This window comes from Prunus mume, linkage group LG4 (genome assembly GCF_029339155.1).
Source record: "Prunus mume cultivar Tortuosa linkage group LG4, ASM2933915v1, whole genome shotgun sequence".
Taxonomy (NCBI): domain Eukaryota; kingdom Viridiplantae; phylum Streptophyta; class Magnoliopsida; order Rosales; family Rosaceae; genus Prunus; species Prunus mume.
This window is the reverse complement of record NC_142701.1, coordinates 14,381,990-14,400,593: the sequence shown is the minus strand read 5'-3', so window position 1 is coordinate 14,400,593 and position 18,604 is coordinate 14,381,990. Positions and strand designations below refer to the sequence as shown.

At 38.6% G+C, this 18,604-nt stretch overlaps 2 protein-coding genes, 1 non-coding gene and 1 pseudogene across 3 annotated transcripts; 1 reads left to right on the top strand and 3 right to left on the bottom strand.

Moving 5' to 3' along the window:
- Window positions 1-5,025: 5,025 nt before the first annotated feature.
- On the bottom strand, window positions 5,026-5,960 carry LOC148917970 (uncharacterized). Its single transcript, XM_089050462.1, has 2 exons — window positions 5,934-5,960; window positions 5,026-5,886 (listed from the first exon to the last, which is right to left on the bottom strand). The coding sequence occupies exons 1-2, from the start codon at window positions 5,958-5,960 to the stop codon at window positions 5,026-5,028; spliced, it is 888 nt and encodes a 295-aa protein (XP_088906588.1).
- Window positions 5,961-5,968: 8 nt separating this feature from the next.
- On the bottom strand, window positions 5,969-7,421 carry LOC148917968 (uncharacterized; annotated as a pseudogene).
- LOC148917969 (small nucleolar RNA R71) lies at window positions 6,901-7,007 on the top strand. Its single transcript, XR_016126503.1, has one exon. It is a non-coding gene; the product is annotated as a small nucleolar RNA R71 (small nucleolar RNA).
- A 6,819-nt stretch (window positions 7,422-14,240) lies between the features above and the next one.
- On the bottom strand, window positions 14,241-16,119 carry LOC103327532 (coniferyl alcohol acyltransferase-like). The gene is made up of 2 exons (XM_008229863.3): window positions 15,443-16,119; window positions 14,241-15,241 (listed from the first exon to the last, which is right to left on the bottom strand). The coding sequence occupies exons 1-2, from the start codon at window positions 15,839-15,841 to the stop codon at window positions 14,267-14,269; spliced, it is 1,374 nt and encodes a 457-aa protein (XP_008228085.2). The 5' UTR covers window positions 15,842-16,119; the 3' UTR covers window positions 14,241-14,266.
- Window positions 16,120-18,604: the final 2,485 nt, after the last annotated feature.

Here is an 18,604-nt window from a genome sequence, read left to right as displayed (position 1 = left end):
TCTACGATTTAACTCGAGAATCACTGCTGATTAGGCAAGACTGGCCCGGTTACTAGGCAAAGCTTCGGGTGAGGCAATTATTACTTTATAACACAAACTAACTTATTTATATAGAACAAAAATTAAAACACACTGGGACAAACAATAAGTATTTCAATCGTACTCCCCACAAACCATGTTGGTGTGATGTGCAAATTTCAGAGTATAATTCATGAATTAGTGTCTAAGCAACAATAAACAGAAAAGACTCTATTGTGGGACTAATCTTCACCATGTCTATTTGTTCTAAAGTTTAAAATAATCTATGGATATTAACTTAAAAACGAAAATTTTAAACAAGACTCAAAATAAAAAATAAAAAATAAAAAATAAAAAATAAAAACTAAAATTTACTTTCCTACCCCCAAACTTAAATCACACATTGTCCTCAAGGTGTGGAAAATAAGCAAAAGAAACAAGAGTAGACCAAACAACTAAATCCTAGAAAATGGAAATAAAAAATAAAGAAAACACTCTAGGAAAAGAAACTAGGAAAGCAAAAGAGAATAACAAAAATAAATAAAGAAAATAAAGTAAGGCAGAAAATGAGAAAAACAATAAAAGAAAAGAAATAGGAAAGAAAATACCCAGAAATTTGACACCACAGGGGTTCGAAGGCAGGACCAGGAGCGAAGATCTTGCAACGACGAGCTGACCAACTCGCACACGTCTACACTTGTGTCATATTCGAGCAACAGATATAATATATTGGGGTAGTAGCTGCGGTGTCAGTTCCTTTTCACAAACTGAGCTGCTTGGTCATTTCTCTCAAACCCTCTGTTGCTTCGTCATTTCTCTCAAACCCAAAGTCCGTTTCTTCTTCTGTCAAAACCCAAACCAGCATCTCATATGCTACTTGCCAAACTAAAATTTTCTTATCCACAATAAAACTCCACTTCCACTCCACATTGTCTTAAAACCTTAGCCTTGTGAAAAATCGATCTCCTCTGCTGCTTCGTCATTTCTCTCAAACCCAAAGTCCTTTGCTTCTTCTGTCAAAATCAAAACCAGCATCTCTGTTGGATTCCCAACCCAAATTCAAATGCTTTGTAGATCTCATAGCAAGGACTCGCTTGGGTCATCATCGCCTTTTCCACTCTGCTTCATACTCACTCTGTCAAAAGCCCCCAAATTTTCTCTTCTTTGTTCAATAGGGGGATAGAACACTTACGAGCTGACCCTGCCTATACGAAATATAAAGCGTCGGTTTGGGTTCCTCGTGCAATGGCTTCGTTACTAGCTGGGGCACGAGCAGAGTTTACAAATGGGTCTGTTGTTTCTGTTGATTGGCTCCATGCAAACTTAAAGAGCCTGATCTGAAGGTGGAGGATGCCGCTTGGTACATGCCTCTGTCTCAAACCTCTGCCAGCACCGTCACTAACGTTCACCTACATCCATGATGGTCCTCGATCTCGCAGCATCAGTGCCTTCCAATATCCATCCGAAGGTAAGAGTAATTCCAGAATTTATGTTGGATCCTGATCTGTAAAGATGTGTGATATGTAGAGATGTGTGTTCTTTGCCCATGCAGGTACTCATATTGGTGCTCGCTGTGTAAGGTCTGCGGATCCAAGAGAGATTCAAGGGAAAGGGTAATAAACACACAAGCTCAAAAGACAAAACAGCAAAAAGCCCTGAGGACCCCCAATCCGTGCATCTCATAGGTATAATTTCGAATCCCTTGCATCTTTTGTTGTTGGAAATTTGGTAGATTTGCTGCTGGGTGCATGATTCCAGTGTAGACTTGCTGCTGGGTGTAGGATTCCAGCCTAGGATTTGTTTTTGCTTTTGATGTTTGCTGCTGATTGTTGTGTCGTTCCTGTGTAGACTTCTTCTTTGGGTGCGGATTCGACCTAGGATTTTTTTTTTTGCTTTTGATGTTTGTTGCTGATTGTTGTGCCCTGCATTGGATCAATGATGTGTTAGGAGTAGAAAGAAAATAAAAAAAACATCTAGTTAAAGAAAACAACAAATTTTTTTTTAAATTTTAAATTTTATTATTTTGTTGAAATTAAAAGGATTAGAGAGTTTAGAAAAATTGGGTTGCCTCCCAATGAGCGCTTTATTTTAAGTCTGTAGCTAGACTTTGCAGAAGCCTGGTGGTCAAATCACCGGTTCCTTCAGAGTCACCGACTCGGTTGCACTGTCAAACGGCGCCTCCAAGTAGTGTTTGAGTCTATGACCGTTTACTTTAAACTCGAAACCAGTCTTCCCATTTGTAATATCCACAGCGCCGTGTGGATAGACTTTAGTAACATTGTAGGGACCTTGCCACCTAGATTTTAATTTTCCAGGGAATAACTTCAACCTTGAATTGAAAAATAGAACCTTCTGACCCGGCTGAAATTGTTTTCGGAGAATTTTGCTGTCATGGAATGCTTTTGTCTTCTCTTTGTATATCTTTGAACTTTCATATGCGTCATTCCGGAGTTCTTCCAACTCGTGCAACTGTAATTTTCTTTTTTCTCCAGCTGCATCATAGGCATAATTAAGCTCCTTAATTGCCCAATAAGCCTTGTGTTCAAGCTCCATAGGTAGATGACAAGCTTTACCATAAACAAGCCGAAAGGGGGACATCCCAATTGGCGTTTTATACGCTGTTCTGTAGGCCCATAAAGCATCAATCAACTTAACACTCCAGTCTTTACGGCTGGCATTGACTGTTTTCTCTAAGATGCGCTTAATTTCCCTATTAGAAACTTCAACTTGCCCAGAAGTTTGAGGATGGTATGCAGTGGCCACCCGATGACTTATCCCATATTTAGTGAGTAGTGCAGCAAACTGTTTATTTAAAAATGCTTTCCCCCATCACTGATAATCGCTCTAGGTGTCCCGAAACGTGGAAAAATAGTGCCTTGGAGGAATTTCAGTACCACAGATCCTTGATTTGTGGGTGCTGCAACAGCCTCGACCCACTTAGAAACATATTCAACAGCCACCAATATGTACTGATTGCCATGGGATGACGGGAATGGTCCCATAAAGTCAATGCCCCAAACATCGAATAATTCAACAACCAAAATACTTTGTTGTGGCATTTCATTCCGCTTTGACTGATTGCCCACACGTTGACATCTATCACACGCCTGGCACCAAACATGAGCATCTTTAAAAATAGTAGGCCAATACAACCCACTTTGTAATATTTTAGCTGCTGTCCGTTTTCCCCCAAAATGACCACCACAAGCATGCTGATGTGCGAATGTCAAAACACTGTCTTGTTCAGCCTCTGGAATACACCTGCGAATAATCTGATCTGCACAATACTTGTATAAGTAGGGTTCATCCCAGAAATAGTGCTTCACATCAAATAAAAACTTCCGTTTCTGCTGGTAGGAAAAATCTGGATGCATCACACCCTTAACCAAATAATTGACAATATCTGCAAACCAAGGTGTGTTGATTTGGACGGCAAATAGCTGTTCGTCTGGGAAACTCTCACTCAATGGTAGAGAATCTGCCTCCGTAGCTGCTGGAATAATTAATCTAGATAAATGATCAGCCACAACATTCTCACTGCCCTTCTTGTCTTTAATCTCTAGGTCAAATTCTTGAAGTAAAAGAACCCAACGAATCAATCTAGGCTTTGCATCCTTCTTAGACAACAAGTATTTTAGTGCAGCGTGATCCGTATAAATAATCACTTTAGCCCCAACCAAATAAGACCGAAATTTCTCTAGTGCGAACACAACAGCCAACAATTCCTTCTCTGTAGTTGCATAGTTAAGCTGTGCATCATTGAGAGTACGACTTGCATAATAAATGACATGGGGAAGCTTATCTTTCCGCTGCCCTAAAACTGCCCCAACAGCATAATCCGATGCATCACACATTAGTTCAAATGGCAAATCCCAATTTGGTGCAGCAATGATGGGTGCCGAAGTTAGGAGTGATTTCAACTTGTTGAATGCTTCTAAACAGGCCTCATCGAAAGTAAATGATGCATCCTTAGTCAATAAATTGCACAAAGGTTGGCTAATCTTGGAGAAATCCTTGATGAACCGACGATAAAAACCTGCATGTCCTAAGAAAGATCTCACACCTTTTACTGATGTAGGGGGTGGCAGCTTTGCAATAATTTCAATCTTTGCTTTGTCAACCTCAATGCCTCTATTAGAAATTGAATGACCCAAGACAATTCCCTGTTTCACCATGAAATGACACTTCTCCCAGTTTAGCACTAAATGTGTCTCTTGGCATCTCTCAAGAACTAATGATAAATTCTGTAAACACTGATCATATGAATCCCTAAAAACAGAAAAATCATCCATAAAAACTTCCACAATATTTTCGACCAAGCCAGAAAAAATACTCATCATACAACGTTGAAACGTAGCAGGTGCATTGTATAATCCAAATGGCATCCTCCTATAAGCATAAATACCAAATGGACAAGTGAAAGTGGTTTTCTCTTGATCCTCTGGTGCAATTGGAATCTGATTATACCCAGAATAACCATCAAGAAAACAATAAAAAGCACACCCAGCTAGCCTTTCCAACATCTGGTCAATGAAGGGTAAAGGAAAATGGTCTTTTCTTGTCCCTGTGTTAAGCTTCCGATAATCTACACACATTCTCCATCCCGTAGTCAATCGTGTAGGAACTAACTCATTATTATCATTTTTCACCACTGTAATACCAGTCCGCTTAGGCACAACTTGAGTCGGGCTAACCCATTTACTGTCAGAAATAGGATAAATCATACCTGCATCAAGTAATTTCATAACCTCTGATCTGACCACTTCTTTCGTAATTGGGTTAAGGCGGCGTTGAGCATCAACTGTTGGCTTCACGTCGTCTTCCATTAAGATTCTGTGCATACATAGTGCTGGGCTGATTCCCTTGATGTCCGCAATTGTCCATCCCAATGCATCTTGATATTTTCTCAACACACGAAGCAATTTATCTTCCTCTGTATGTGTTAAATCTGCTGCAATTATAACTGGCAGCGTCTCTGCAGCTCCTAAATATGCATATTTCAGATGTTCAGTAAAGGCTTGACTCCAGTTTTGGTGGCTGTTGTGCGGACGGTTTAAGGGGCTGTTTAGGTTCCCCTAAACTCTCGTAAACATGTCTAAACTTTGGCAATACTGTTGGCAGACCGTTCAATGCGTGAATGTACTCAAGAACACCTTCATCTTCAGAATATGCCCCAAGTTCCCCTTGTAAAACATGTAGCAACTGATCTGTTTTTGAGCTGCCATAAAATCTGTCTTGAACCATACTGTCTATCATGTCAATACGCATGCAATCTTGCTGTTCCGTAGGCTGTTTTGTAGTCTCAAACAGATTAAATACCACAGATTGGTCTTGAACCCTTAGAGTCAATGTTCCAGCTTCCACATCAATTAAAGTCCTAGCAGTGGCCATAAACGGCCTCCCCAAAATAATAGGTGTTTGAATGTCTTCATCCATGTCTAGAACCACAAAATCTGCTGGTAGATAAAGATTATCAACTTTTATAATTAGATCTTCAATAACACCTCTTGGATAAGTAATTGAACGGTCAGCTAGTTGAAGTATCATTGATGTAGGCTTTAAATCTCCTTGCCCCAATCGCTGGAAAACAGAAAAAGGCATCAAATTAATACTTGCACCCAAATCAATTAAAGCACTTTTAAAATTAGAATTTCCAATAGTGCAAGAAATATTAAAACTCCCTGGATCTTTTTTCTTAGGCGGCAATTTGTGTAGCAAAACTGCGCTGCACTGTTCTGTCAAAATGACTTTTTCCAAATCTAGAAGCTTCTTTTTGCTGCTGCAAACTTCCTTCAAAAATTTGGCATATGATGGAATTTTCTTGATTGCATCCAGTAACGGAATGTTGATTTGAACATTGGATAATGTCTACCTAAAGTCCTTGAGTTGCTGATCTTTTGCTTTTGGCTTCAAACGTTCTGGATATGGAATTGGGGCCTCATAAACACGCTCAGGAACTTGTTTTGAACAGTTTCTGGATCTTCCGTTTATGTTTTTCTGCAATTTTGGTAGGTTTTGCTGTTGCAAAATTTTCTATATTATCCTCCACTGCTTGCTGCTCCTGTTGAATGCTATTTTCACGATTGTCATAACTTTTTCCACAACGTAAAGTCCGAATAACATTGCAATCTTCACGTCCATTTGGATTAGGAATCGTTTGACTAGGAAATTTGCCTTTGTCTCTGTCTGAAATCTGTGCAGCTAGCTGGCCAAATTGTTGCTCCAAATTTTTAATTGATGCTTCAACATTTTGAAATCTTTGATTGTTACCCTCGATGAATGATTGAGTTGTTGCTGCCAATTTAGCTAGTTGATCATCCAGAGATGGTTTGGAGGGAACAAAAGGTTTTTGGGCATGCTTGGAATGGTTTTGCATTATTCTGATTGTCACCCCATTTGAAATTAGGATGATCCTTCCATCCTGGATTGTAATGATTGGCATATGCATCATTCCTAGGCCTTTGATAGCTGTTCATCATATTGACATGTTGTTCAACAAGCTCTGGGTAGGAGTCTCTATGTGGGCAACCCATTATGTCGTGTGTAACCATGCTGCAGATAGTGCAAACTGTTGTTACAGGTGGCTGCTGTGTAGAACTTGCCATTTGTTGTAGAATAATGTCAAACTTTGCATCAATTTTCTTCTCCATTTGTGCCATTTGTGCAGACATGTTAGGAGATCCTGCTGATAACTCAAAAATTCCCCTTTTCTGTGAATGTTCTGCTGCCCATTGTTGAGATTCTGTAGCCATCATATCAAATAATTCAAATGCTTCTCGTGCAGATTTATTTGACAACGATCCTCCAGCTGATGCATTCACATGACTCTTAGATGTTGGATTAAGCCCATCAAAGAAAATATTCATCTGTGTATCTGAATCAATATTAACATGTGGACACTTTATGTACATCTCTGTATATCTTTCCCATGCTTCATGAAACTCTTCATTAGGCTTCTGTGTAAATGTCAAAATCTCTCTCTTGTAATTCAATGTCTTGGATGCTGGATAATATTTGTTCAGGAATTTTGTGTGTAACTGCTGCCAAGTAGTAATGCTATTAGCTGGTAGAGTAAATAACCAAGTTTCTGCCTTGTCTTTCAAAGTGAAAGGAAAAAGACGTAACTTGATAGCTTCAGCAGAAAAACCCCTAATCAAAATATTCTTGCAACCCACAATAAATTTTGCAATATGTATGTTCGCATCTTCATTGGGCAGCCCACGGAATGTTGGCAAAATCTCAAGCATGTGGTGCTTGATCTCGAACGAATCACCCTCTTCCTGGGCCGGATAGACTATGCAATTAGGAACATCAGTGGCATGGGCTGCCAATGACTCTCTGAGTGGTCTACCTGCTGCAGGTAATTCTAACGCCATGTTACCCTCGTCTACAAACAAATTCTGCAAAAAGTGCCTGAGTGAACAGGTCCTGGCCCAATTAACTTCTCTTCGTTGTCTATGCAGAGTGCGCTCTGGTTCGGATCAAACTGTATAAGATGTGAAGTTCCTGATCTTGTCGGACCATGCAGTTTGCAGAATCAAAGCAATGTTCAATTTTTTTTTTTTTAATATTAATATTTTGACGAAAATTAAAAAAATATAAATAAATAAATAAAAACAGAAAAAGTGTAAACAAAATCAACTAAGAATATGATAAAAACAAATTAGTTAAAACAATCCCCGGCAACGGCGCCAATTTCTTAATAGGATTTTTAGTACCTGCGCAAACAGGGTTAAAATCACTGAAAATACTTGCAAGAATACAAGGTAATTGTAGTATAAATGCTCATGCAAGGTCGTTGTCCCCAAAGATTGTTTGACTAATCTGTAATTAAACTAACTCTTAATTAATAAATAAAATAGATTTTATCAAAGATTTGAAGTTTATGAATTTGAAAAGATTAAACTAACAGTAAAAGAAATATGAAAGTTGGGAAATAATAACAGCAAAGAAGAAAAACAATTTCTTTTTAAAGACTAACAATTTAGAGAAAACTAGGGCTTAGCCAACACCGTCGCAATCCTATGCAATTCTATCAATTACTTATGAATTTCCACATATATGCTTTGAAGGTTAGGTTTTCCTAATGCATATTTTCCTTGTGATGTTCAAGCGAAAACGTATATCTAACATGCAATCCGTCTGTGATGTTCAGATCAAATATAAACATGCAAGACTCATTAAGCTTTGTGAAAACCCTTTGAAAAACCATGCAACCCTTAAGAGCGTGATGTTCGCCTTAAGTGAACTTACAATTACTAATCACAAGAAGCCCTCCTCAATTTCAGGGTGATGTTCCAACAGAAATTGCATCAAATTACTTGTCTACATATCCTAATGGTGATCAATCATTAAAATAGATAGATAGTTTTAAACACAGTGATTAATAATTCAAAGCAAACATGCATCCATTCATAAGCAAATTAATAAAACTACATATTCATGCTAAGGCTTACGGCCTCGCCCTAGCAAAGGGAATTAGTTACACATAATCATAATTGAAATCCAAGAAAATATAATTCGAATGAGTAAGAATGAAAACACCTCAAAGTAGCGAAAATCCAAAACCCTAGCAATTGCTTCAAAAGCCAAAAAGAAGTTCTAAAAGGAGCCCGCTAAATTGCAGTGAAAAGAAGCTTAAATACCTCCTAAAACCTAGCTACCCAATCCCCACAAGGAAATTAAGTTAAAATAAAATAAGACTAGGAAATAAAGTCCAAATTGGATTAGGAGAATCTGCCCAAATCTGCCCAGCCACGTTTTGGTCTCAAATCTCCTCCAAATCTGGCCCAAGATAGCTCGTTTTAAAGATAAAAATATTCCGAACACTTCTCCAGAAGGCCACAAACCCATCCGAGGTCATCTTGGGCTCCAAAAACGCAATATAAGCCCAAAACGTCACTATTCCAGCACTGCACATCGCTCCTTCATTTATTCACCAGGAAATCATCGCTTAGTGTAAAAGTCTGATATTTTGATACGATCAAGCTAAGTGACTCACGTACGTCCTCCAACTGGAATTACTCCAAAATTCGTCCATTTGATTATATTCTGCTCCAGAGAGAGTCGAAAGTCCTATATTGAAAATATAATTCAACGTATCAAAATTCTTCCAAAATATTAACCAAAATATACTAAGAATAGGGTTAAATATATAATATAAAATCGACTCATCAAGGCCTACAGAGTCCAAGTAGATCTTCACTCAGAAAGGACCTAATACTATCAGGAGGGTCCTGAAAAGTTGACAAACCCAACTCAAGACATGAACCCAATTCAGCTAGTTTATCGGCTACCATGTTGCACTCACGATATACATGATGAATATAATAAACCCAGTTTTTGTTTATATAGTCCTTGCATCCCCACAACATAGTAGCAAGAGGGTGAAGGTCTTCCACATTTTTGTTAAGCAGGTGTACCGCGGTCACTGAGTCAGACTCAAGCACAACTACACTGCAACCTATATCCCAAGCAAGTTTCAGTCCAAGATAGATGCCTCATAACTCAGCTTCCAAGACTTGTCCTACACCAAGATTGACAGCAAAGCCTCTCATCCACTACCCAGAACTATCTCTTAGTACACCCCCAGCAGCAATGCGTCCATCCTCACCTTTTCTGCACCAGTCAGTATTGATTTTAATCACTCCTTCATTCGGATATTGCCAAGAGAGCGCAGTGAGAGAGCGGGTGGGTTTTCTAGTTTTTTCAATATTGGCTTGTGTCCAATCTACAGCAGCCATAAGAATGATGAGTCTAGGGTTGTTGGGAAACACGAACCCCTGATCAAAAATATTTTTGTTCCTCCATTTCCAAAGAAACCAACAAGTGAAAGCAAACATGGTTATCATAACTAATAAATAAAAATAAAATTTACTTGGCATTAGAGATTTAATTTAATTTAAGTAATTAATGAAACATAATCTCAACCATTCAATCCATTATAATCTAATGGTTGAAAATTTGTGGCAAGACTTGTGTCAAAAATATAGTGTCACGGATCTGCTCCCTATATATATCCCCATTTATCTAGGGATTCCTAAAATAATTTTATTCGAGGGACACCTTTTAGGGTTCTGTACAAATTTTTTTTTCACGTTCCAAACTGTCTATTTTTCAAGTGTTCATTCATAAATCATCCTTGCAAAAATGAGGCAAATTGAAAATTAAGACATCTAATTGGGACAAACAAAATAGACTAACGCGGTATTTCAAGAAAAGACTATAATAACAACCATCTAATTGAATGGTTAAATGATTTCGGATTCAAGTGATGATTTGCAGAGATTAATTTTGTAGGAATATCTAAAAACTAGATGGTTTTGATTATTGAAATACAATGTTTAATGTACCATGTCCACACACTGGAAAAAGTCATGGCCAGCGGTGCTTGGTAACAATATCCAAATTTACTGAAAAATTGTAGGTGGCATAATATCCCCACATTTCTGTAAAAAATAAAAAGCAAGTTTTTTTTTGCGAGATCCTAGTCTAATTAGGATATTTATTTCATAGTATATTAGGACTCTATTTCTTTCCTTTTGTACAGATATTGGGTAATTTTTATTTTATCTTGTTTCCAAGTTTGACCATACTAGGGTTACATTCTTGTATTAAATACCTCCTTTTGGAGAATGAAATACAACCTAAAAATATTCTACCCATATTATTTGATTTGGCATCAGAGCCTATTTTCTGGTGACATGTGTATTGTGCCCACTTGTGTTGCACTGTGTGCCCTAATTTCTTTTAGGGTTTTCTCTTGTACCCGTGCATGTGCCGTGTTTGTCTTATCTGCATCGTGTTGTGTTTCCGCTACTATCATGGGTGATGATTCCAAAGTTGTGGTACGTTCTAATGTTTCTGAAACGAAAAAGCAACGTCATTTGCGTGATTACTCAACCCCTATTACTCCTGACAAATTGGATGGCTCCAATTATGCCTCTTGGTCTCGTAGTGCATGCCTTACGATTACTGGTCATCATATGGCAAATTGGATCAATGGGAAGAAGACTGCTCCATCTCCAGGCTCTGCTGCCTATACCGAATGGGAAGAAGATAACTGCTTGGTGCAGTCATGGCTTCTCAATTCCATGACTAAACCAGTTCGTGCTTGTTTGAAGGCGGTGCTACTTCCTTTGATATATGGGAGGCTGCTCGGAAGACTTATACTGTGACTCAGAATAGTTCTCGGTTGTTTCAACTCCGACGGTAGTCCATACTTACATGTCAGAATGGTGAATCTGTGAAAGTGATTTATGAAAGTCTCTATGCTATCTGGCAGAAGATTAATTGTTTGCTTCCAAATGTATTTAGTTGTTTTGTTGATGTAGCTTGTCGTCAGAAAGAAAGTGAAGCCAATCGAGTTCATGATTTTCTAGGAGGACTTGATTCACAGTATAATGGTGTATTTAGTAGAAGTCTTGCTCTCAATCCTGTCTCGCCTCCTTTAGAAGCTTATATCATGGTCATGGAGGAAGACACTCGTCAGTCTGCTATGCTCGGGGGAGGTGCGATGGCCCTAAAGTGGATCCTGCTCAGTAACGACTCGCCGCCCGTCAAGATACGACCGGTCACTCGTCATCTCACAAGCCCGCATCTTCTAATGGTTCTCGTCCTTTTGAAGGTCCTCGTAAGTGTTGTCATTTTAATGGTGATCATTACTCTGAAAAGAATTTTAAAGAGCATGGTCACCCTGATTGGTTTGCTGACTACAAAGCTTGCATGTATAGTCCCAAGGCCGCTTGCACTATGACCCAAGACGATGCCAATCCTCAGGCCTCGTCTGCAAATTTGTGTGCTTCTAAGACTATGTCAGGTATGGGCTCCAATACTTGGATAATTGACACTGGTGCTTCTGATCATATGACTTGTGATATTAATCTATTTGATGAGTTGTCTCGTACCCGTTGTGACCCCTATATTACTAGTGCTAATGGTTTACCTTCTCACGTTACCCATGAAGGTACCATCCACCTTACCCTTTCTTTACCCTTGTCTCGTGCACTCTTGGTTCCAAATATTTGTTGCAATTTATTATTTGTTGTTCGTTTGCTTGATACACTTAATGTGTCTACTACTTTCTATTCTATCCATTTCTCCTTTCAAGATCTCAAGACTCACGAGATGATTGGGCATGGTAAACGGATAGGGGGGTTGTATTACATAACATTACCGACTGCAGCAGTTCGTGATTGTGTTGCTAATAAAATTCAGAGTGGTAGTATCAAAGACAAACAACAATTTTGGTTATGGCATCGTTGCTTAGGACGTCCATTATTTGGCTATCTTAAGCATTTGTTTCTTTCGTATTTAGTTCGTGTGATAAGTCTAGCTTCAAATATGAGACTTGTGTAATGGTCAAGAGCCATCGTACTGTGTTTCCCTTAGTACATTCAGATGGGGCCCTGCTCGTGTGACTTCTAATGGTTTTCATTGGTTTGTTACATTTATTAATGACTGCACTCACTTAATCTGGGTGTATTTGATGAGAATAAACATGATGTTGCTTTTATTCTTCCTGAATTTTGTGCTATGTGTCTACTCAGTTTCATGTTTAAGTCAAAGCATTTCGGACTAATAACGGAGGTAAATATGTGAATAATACCTGGACCCATTTCTTCATGATCAAGGCATTATTCATCAAACTACCACTCCATTCACTCATTAGCAAAATGGTGTGTCTAAATGCAATAATCGTTAGTTACTTGAAGTTGCATGCTCTTTTATGCTGGACATGTCTGTTCCCCATCAGCTTTGGGGCCATGGTGTTTTGGCCAAGGCCTATTTGATTAACCATACTTCTAATCGGGTTCTTGATTTCAAGACTCCGCTTGATGTGTTGTGTGCCCATACATCTCTACTTTCTATCTCTAAGTTGACTCCGAAGATGTTTGGGTGTGTTGCTTATGTTCATGTATACTCCCATGAACGGAGTAAACTTGATCCATGTGCTTTGCGCTGTGTCTTCATTGGTTATTCTACTACTCAAAATAGTTATAAATGTTATCACCCTCCTACTCAAAAGGTGCATATTACTTTGGACATAACTTTCCATGAAGAAGTGTCGTATTATGTTTCTCCATCTTCTTCAATTCAGGGGGAGAGGGAGAGTGAATTGGAGAGTCTCAGATTGAAGGATCTTAGACTTAATGATGTAGGTGAGGATAGTACAGATGTTGCTCTCGGAGAGAAAACGACGGGTCGCCCATCTGATAGCGACCGGTCGCCCAAGTCTGGAGCAGAAGATGATGCTCTTGGCTTCGAAATGATCGGTCGCGAAGATGGTCACGATCGGTCGCCTAGCTCAAACGAGAATTATGCTCTCGTGACAAAACGATCGGTAGTGTGATCGGTCACCTGGGTCAACTGATGCTGTTAATCGTGTTACCTATAAGTCATGAATATAAATTAGAATATTACCTATAAGTTATGAACATAAATTAAAAGACTACCTGTAAGTCAGATACAAAAACAGACAAATAAAATTGTATGTTACCTATAAAAAAAAAATGTACATAAAATACTATTATTCATTGTCTAAAATATGAAAAAAAAACATATATATACCTATGCAATAGGTAATAAGCAATAGGACAATATACTTACACCATAAGATAATATATCTATGAAAATATATACTATACCTCTACCATAGGGTGAACAAAAGTAAAAATAATTACCTACAACTTTTCGAAGAAAACGGAAGGGAAACGGAATCTTGTAACATGGAATGCTATGATCTCGGGTCACATTCATGTTAAATAAAATCTTGCATGTGCAATAATAAAATCCATGTTAAAATGGAATTTGCAAAAGTCAAATAAAAAAAATGAAGGACCGACAGTTACATTCAAAATGTAATCATTCATTTAATTGTACATGATCAAATCTAATCATTAATGACCAATCATCTTACCCGTTTCAGACAATAGAGATATAATAGGAAAAAAAAATTAAATACAAAAGTTTGAATCAACTTGTTAAAAATAGAATCTAATTTACATGGTAAACTAGTCAAAGAACTTATATCAACAAACAATAATTCGAGGACTAAACCCAACTATTGGTTGGATTTTTTAACCACTATCAACTTTTCTACATGTTATATGCATGCTTTTGATACAAACAAGACACACACACACACACACACACACACACACACACACACACACACACATATATATATAAACAATCATGCTACTATTAAAGATAATGGCATAGTTAATGGATGTGGTAACACTAATATTCAAATTTGACTAAGATAATCAGAAGTCAAGCGTCTAAACACATGAGCAGCCTCCTTCTCTATCAACTCCAACTGCCCTTTGAAGATGCGCATGTACACAATCCAGTCACCTTTCCTAGCCGGACTCGGCATTGGCATCACATACCCGGCATTGCCGCCCCACGGGAAATGGTACGACCCGAAAACCGGCAGTCCCCACCCGAAATCCACCTTCGAAACAGGAAATCTTTGCCCCGATGACACGACAAAAGCAGGCCCCTCTTCACTCCGACTGTAGTATATCTTGGCCAAGGCTGGCACCGGTTTATGAACCTCAACCCAATCTATCAACCCCAAAAAATGCTCCTTTGTTAGAGCACATTTCAAAAAATCATGGACTTCATCAGCTACCCAATTCAACGACTTTTCAACTAGGTCTTCCACTTTTTCCCCACCAAATGGAATGGATAGCACATTTCCAAAGTATGTAGCCATATGTGAGGCTTGGTGACTTCGGTAATTTTCTAGCTCACTTAATCTTGTACGTCCATCAACAACAATGCCCATTTTGCATAATTTTTGGGCACAACCAATTTTAGTGTCAGATTTAGCCACCATCTTCCACAAGAATGCACAAAACGATTCGAGCTTGGTCCTTTTGAACCCATTGGAGCATGCAAGGGCTTGCAGATTATCAAGTTGCTCAGCTGTGACGTAGTATATGCGACTGATGAGATGGTCTTGGTCAACATCAGTGTCGTTTTTGGGAGGTGGCAGAGCTGTGATGGGCACGTACATGTCGTTTAGGGAGGGATCAATGTGACCAGGACGACGAGGGTTGAGCAAAGAACGACGAAAAGTTGGTAGCAGAGAGAGTGATTTCGACTGAGCCATCTCAGCCCATGAAACCAAAAACATGTTGGTCGAGTAGGCATCTGCTATGCGATGATCAAACGAGCATGCCACCACCATTCCTCCACACTTGAGCTCAGTTGCCTGCAATTCATTTTGTTTCTATAGTGTTAGGATATTTTGTTATAACGTAAATATGATTTAAACTAAGGTTTTGTGTTTGCAATTAATGAGTCAAGTTTTTCTCGTGGCATTCGATATAACTAAGGTTCCCAAAGTCAAGTTCTAGCTGGTCCAGATTTTATCTATGTTGACATAACATGACCTATCTAGAGAGACGGATACCTGGACAGCCAGCACCCCATGCTTCTTCTTGGGGACCAATTTGCTCTCATCAGGGTCATAAAGGTTAAGGTCCTTAAGCTCAACATCTGCAAAGGCTTCGAAAAAATCGACACCACGGTTGTTGCACATGATCTCAGGCTCCCCAACAGAGTTTTGCATCACCTCTCCAGAGAAGGCATAGAAAGTGACCAAAGCTTGGGCCATGGCCTTTCTCAGAACCCCAACCATAGACCAGCAGCTCATTCTCTGCTCATTTTTGTAGCAGAAAAACACCCCCACGTCCACAGGAGGCAGAAGCAAGTCAAGGTTGGAGAGTGGCAGCCAATGCTCTTGCAATGGCAAGGCAGCAGCCACCACTTCCTGCTTGCTCACGGTCACCTTGAACTCTCCTCTCTCCATGTTTGATTATTTGAGTGCTATATTGTTTGATATTTTTGTGAGCTTGACGGGAAGAGAGGAGGCAATTTATAAGCAGCCAATAAGCTCAAGACGCTTAAAACGAGAATTTTCTAGCAAGACTAGATAGCCAACTTCCCTCCTCTGTTGGGATTAAAAAGACAATAAAAGCCCTCAAAACCTGGAAGATGTTTTGGTATTGTACGGCGGAAAAATTGTTCCCAGTTTGATAGTTTTATCTCTCTTTTGTGAGAGCTTTTCATCTGTTCTTTGATAGAGTTTTATTTGTATTATTATAGTTTAGTTTTTTCAAGATTTAATTTATTATTATTATTTTGAGCTTGCAATGTTAGTGGGGATGCCTATGTCAAAGTTTCTTCGATCATGCGTGATTGTTAGTGAAGGCGCACCAAATTATTTTAATTTTGAGGTTAGACCGCTCTATTATTGTAATGAACTTTTATGGCTAGTTCTAATAAATTTTTTAACTAATTAGAAATGCAATTTTAAAATTTCTATTTTAAAAAAAAACCATAAAAAGAGAATTTCCCACACATATATACTTGGTACTTAATAGTAAAAAACAATGACACTTGACCAAAAAAAAAAAAATTAGTCAAAAACAATGACAAAGTATTTGAGTATATTCTTGCCTGCATTACTGGTTAGTACAAGGCTGCCTGCTCTTGCCTGCCACAGTTTATTGGACTATTAGAACAAAGTCAATGTGCTGTGGATTCTTGCTTTAGCAAAGTGGGCCTCGAGGACTGTGCCGTGGGGATTCTATCCCAGTCCAGACCCATTGAAATGTGTGCCTCGTGTGTCGATTCTTGCTTTAACAAACAATGCCCATTTTACCTAATGGTACTAAATTTTACTATAAAAAAGGACAGTTGTGAAACAAATTGGTTCACATAATGGGATAATTAACATTGTGAGCAATTTAAACCCCAAAAGAAGAAAATGTAGCTTAGGCCAGTTGGTGAGGGTGGTGAGTTTACCTTCTTGCACCTAAGTTCGAGTTCCTCTCTATGTAAATTAAATTAATTTAAAATAATTTAGATTATCGCTTGTAATTAATAAAAAAAAACCCCTTAACTAACTAGAGATATAACCAACATTATACCATATGTTAGTTATACTAATTTGTGATACTAGGAAAATCAATGCATAAAATTAGGTAACCTAGTATAGTAAAGGGATGATATTATTATTATTATTATTATTATTATTATTAGGTATATTAGAGGATAATGTTGCATAATTTGGTTTTTAGGTAATAATCAATGCCGATATTTGGCGTTCCTGCATTGTATGTGCTCATCACCAAGACTGTGTCCATTTTTTGCAAAAATTTTACAACTAAGAGAACTCTAACAAACACAAGACTAATCATTTGCTTGTAGTGACCAAATAGGGTCAAACAACAGTGTATGACATGTTCCTAACACGAGCGGTGCAACATTTAAAATAATTTCTCCAGAGAAAAATATTTATTTTAAAATTACCTTTGCCACGTCAATTGATTTAACGATTTTTATTTGAAAACTAACGGAATGAGGTAACCTTGGTCACGGAATGGAAGTTGAGGGGGGAGATGAGTCATTTAAAATATCAATGGGCAAACTGAGACTATTTGGAAACTACAGGGGGCATCTGAACAAATAAGTCATTAGAAAATGACAAAAGGTTAATTTTAGAGTTTTCTCTCCAAATAGACTTTATAAAAGTTTTTGTATAATATGTTATGTCAGAATGAGTACCTATTATCCTCCCACAGCATGAGTATGTCAAAGTCAAACCAGACTCTATCAAGGCGAGATTGGGCGTTGTGATTCGGAATACCGATGGTCCTTTTGTGTTGTTTGGCGTGTCCCTACTGGAGCAACTCTGCTCTCCAATCTGAAGCAGCGGCGGCGGTTAAAGGTCTCCATCTAGCTTCTCAAGGTTGCCATCTGGCCATTGTGATGGAAACTAACTCCAAAGTTCTTGTTGATGGTGTTAACGATCGTACTTGCAACCAAGCCTGGAGCATTCTGCCTCTCTTGGAAGAAATTCGCTTGCTTAGTCAAAACTTCTGCGAGGTCCGATGGAGTTGGGTCTCTAGGAAAGCAAATCGTGCTGCCCAAGGCGGCGTCAATAGGTTTCGGGTCTGTGGAACTGGAAAGTTGGGCCTATCGGCCACCGCAGTCCCTGGTTCATGTCTTGGTGTCGGATGGGCTGCTGTGCCCTCCTAGTTAATCTTTGTAAGGTCTCAGTCTGAGTGGGGATAAGCTTTATGCTGGTCTCTCTTGAGTCTTGTCTTGTTTTTCCTTTCTCAGTCTGTGTGGGGTTGGGCTTTTGCCTTCTTTTGCATGGTGGTCTGTATTTGGATTCTGATTCAATGATCATTTCACCATTTCGACTAAAAAAAAGAAAAGAAAAGGAATGAGTGCCTATTTGTATAAAGTCCGAAAGAAATCTCATGATTTTTTTTGGTCAATGAAGAAATGTCATGATTGTGGAAGGGTGATAAAGATGGAGATGAATTGGAGGAAGAAAAAAAATTCGACACGTATGAAAGTGTATTTGGACTGTGTACACAAATATGTACACGGCCCCTGGTCCCCGCGGACTAGGTCAATGGGACTGCCAATTAGGTTTGGGTGCATGCACATGCAAAACTAAATAAAAGTAAAAACAAAAACAACATTCTTGAATTAATGATTGCAAATATGTGAAAACAAGTAATTGCTCTTTCTTTGAGCTTAGTGTTAAAGATCACTT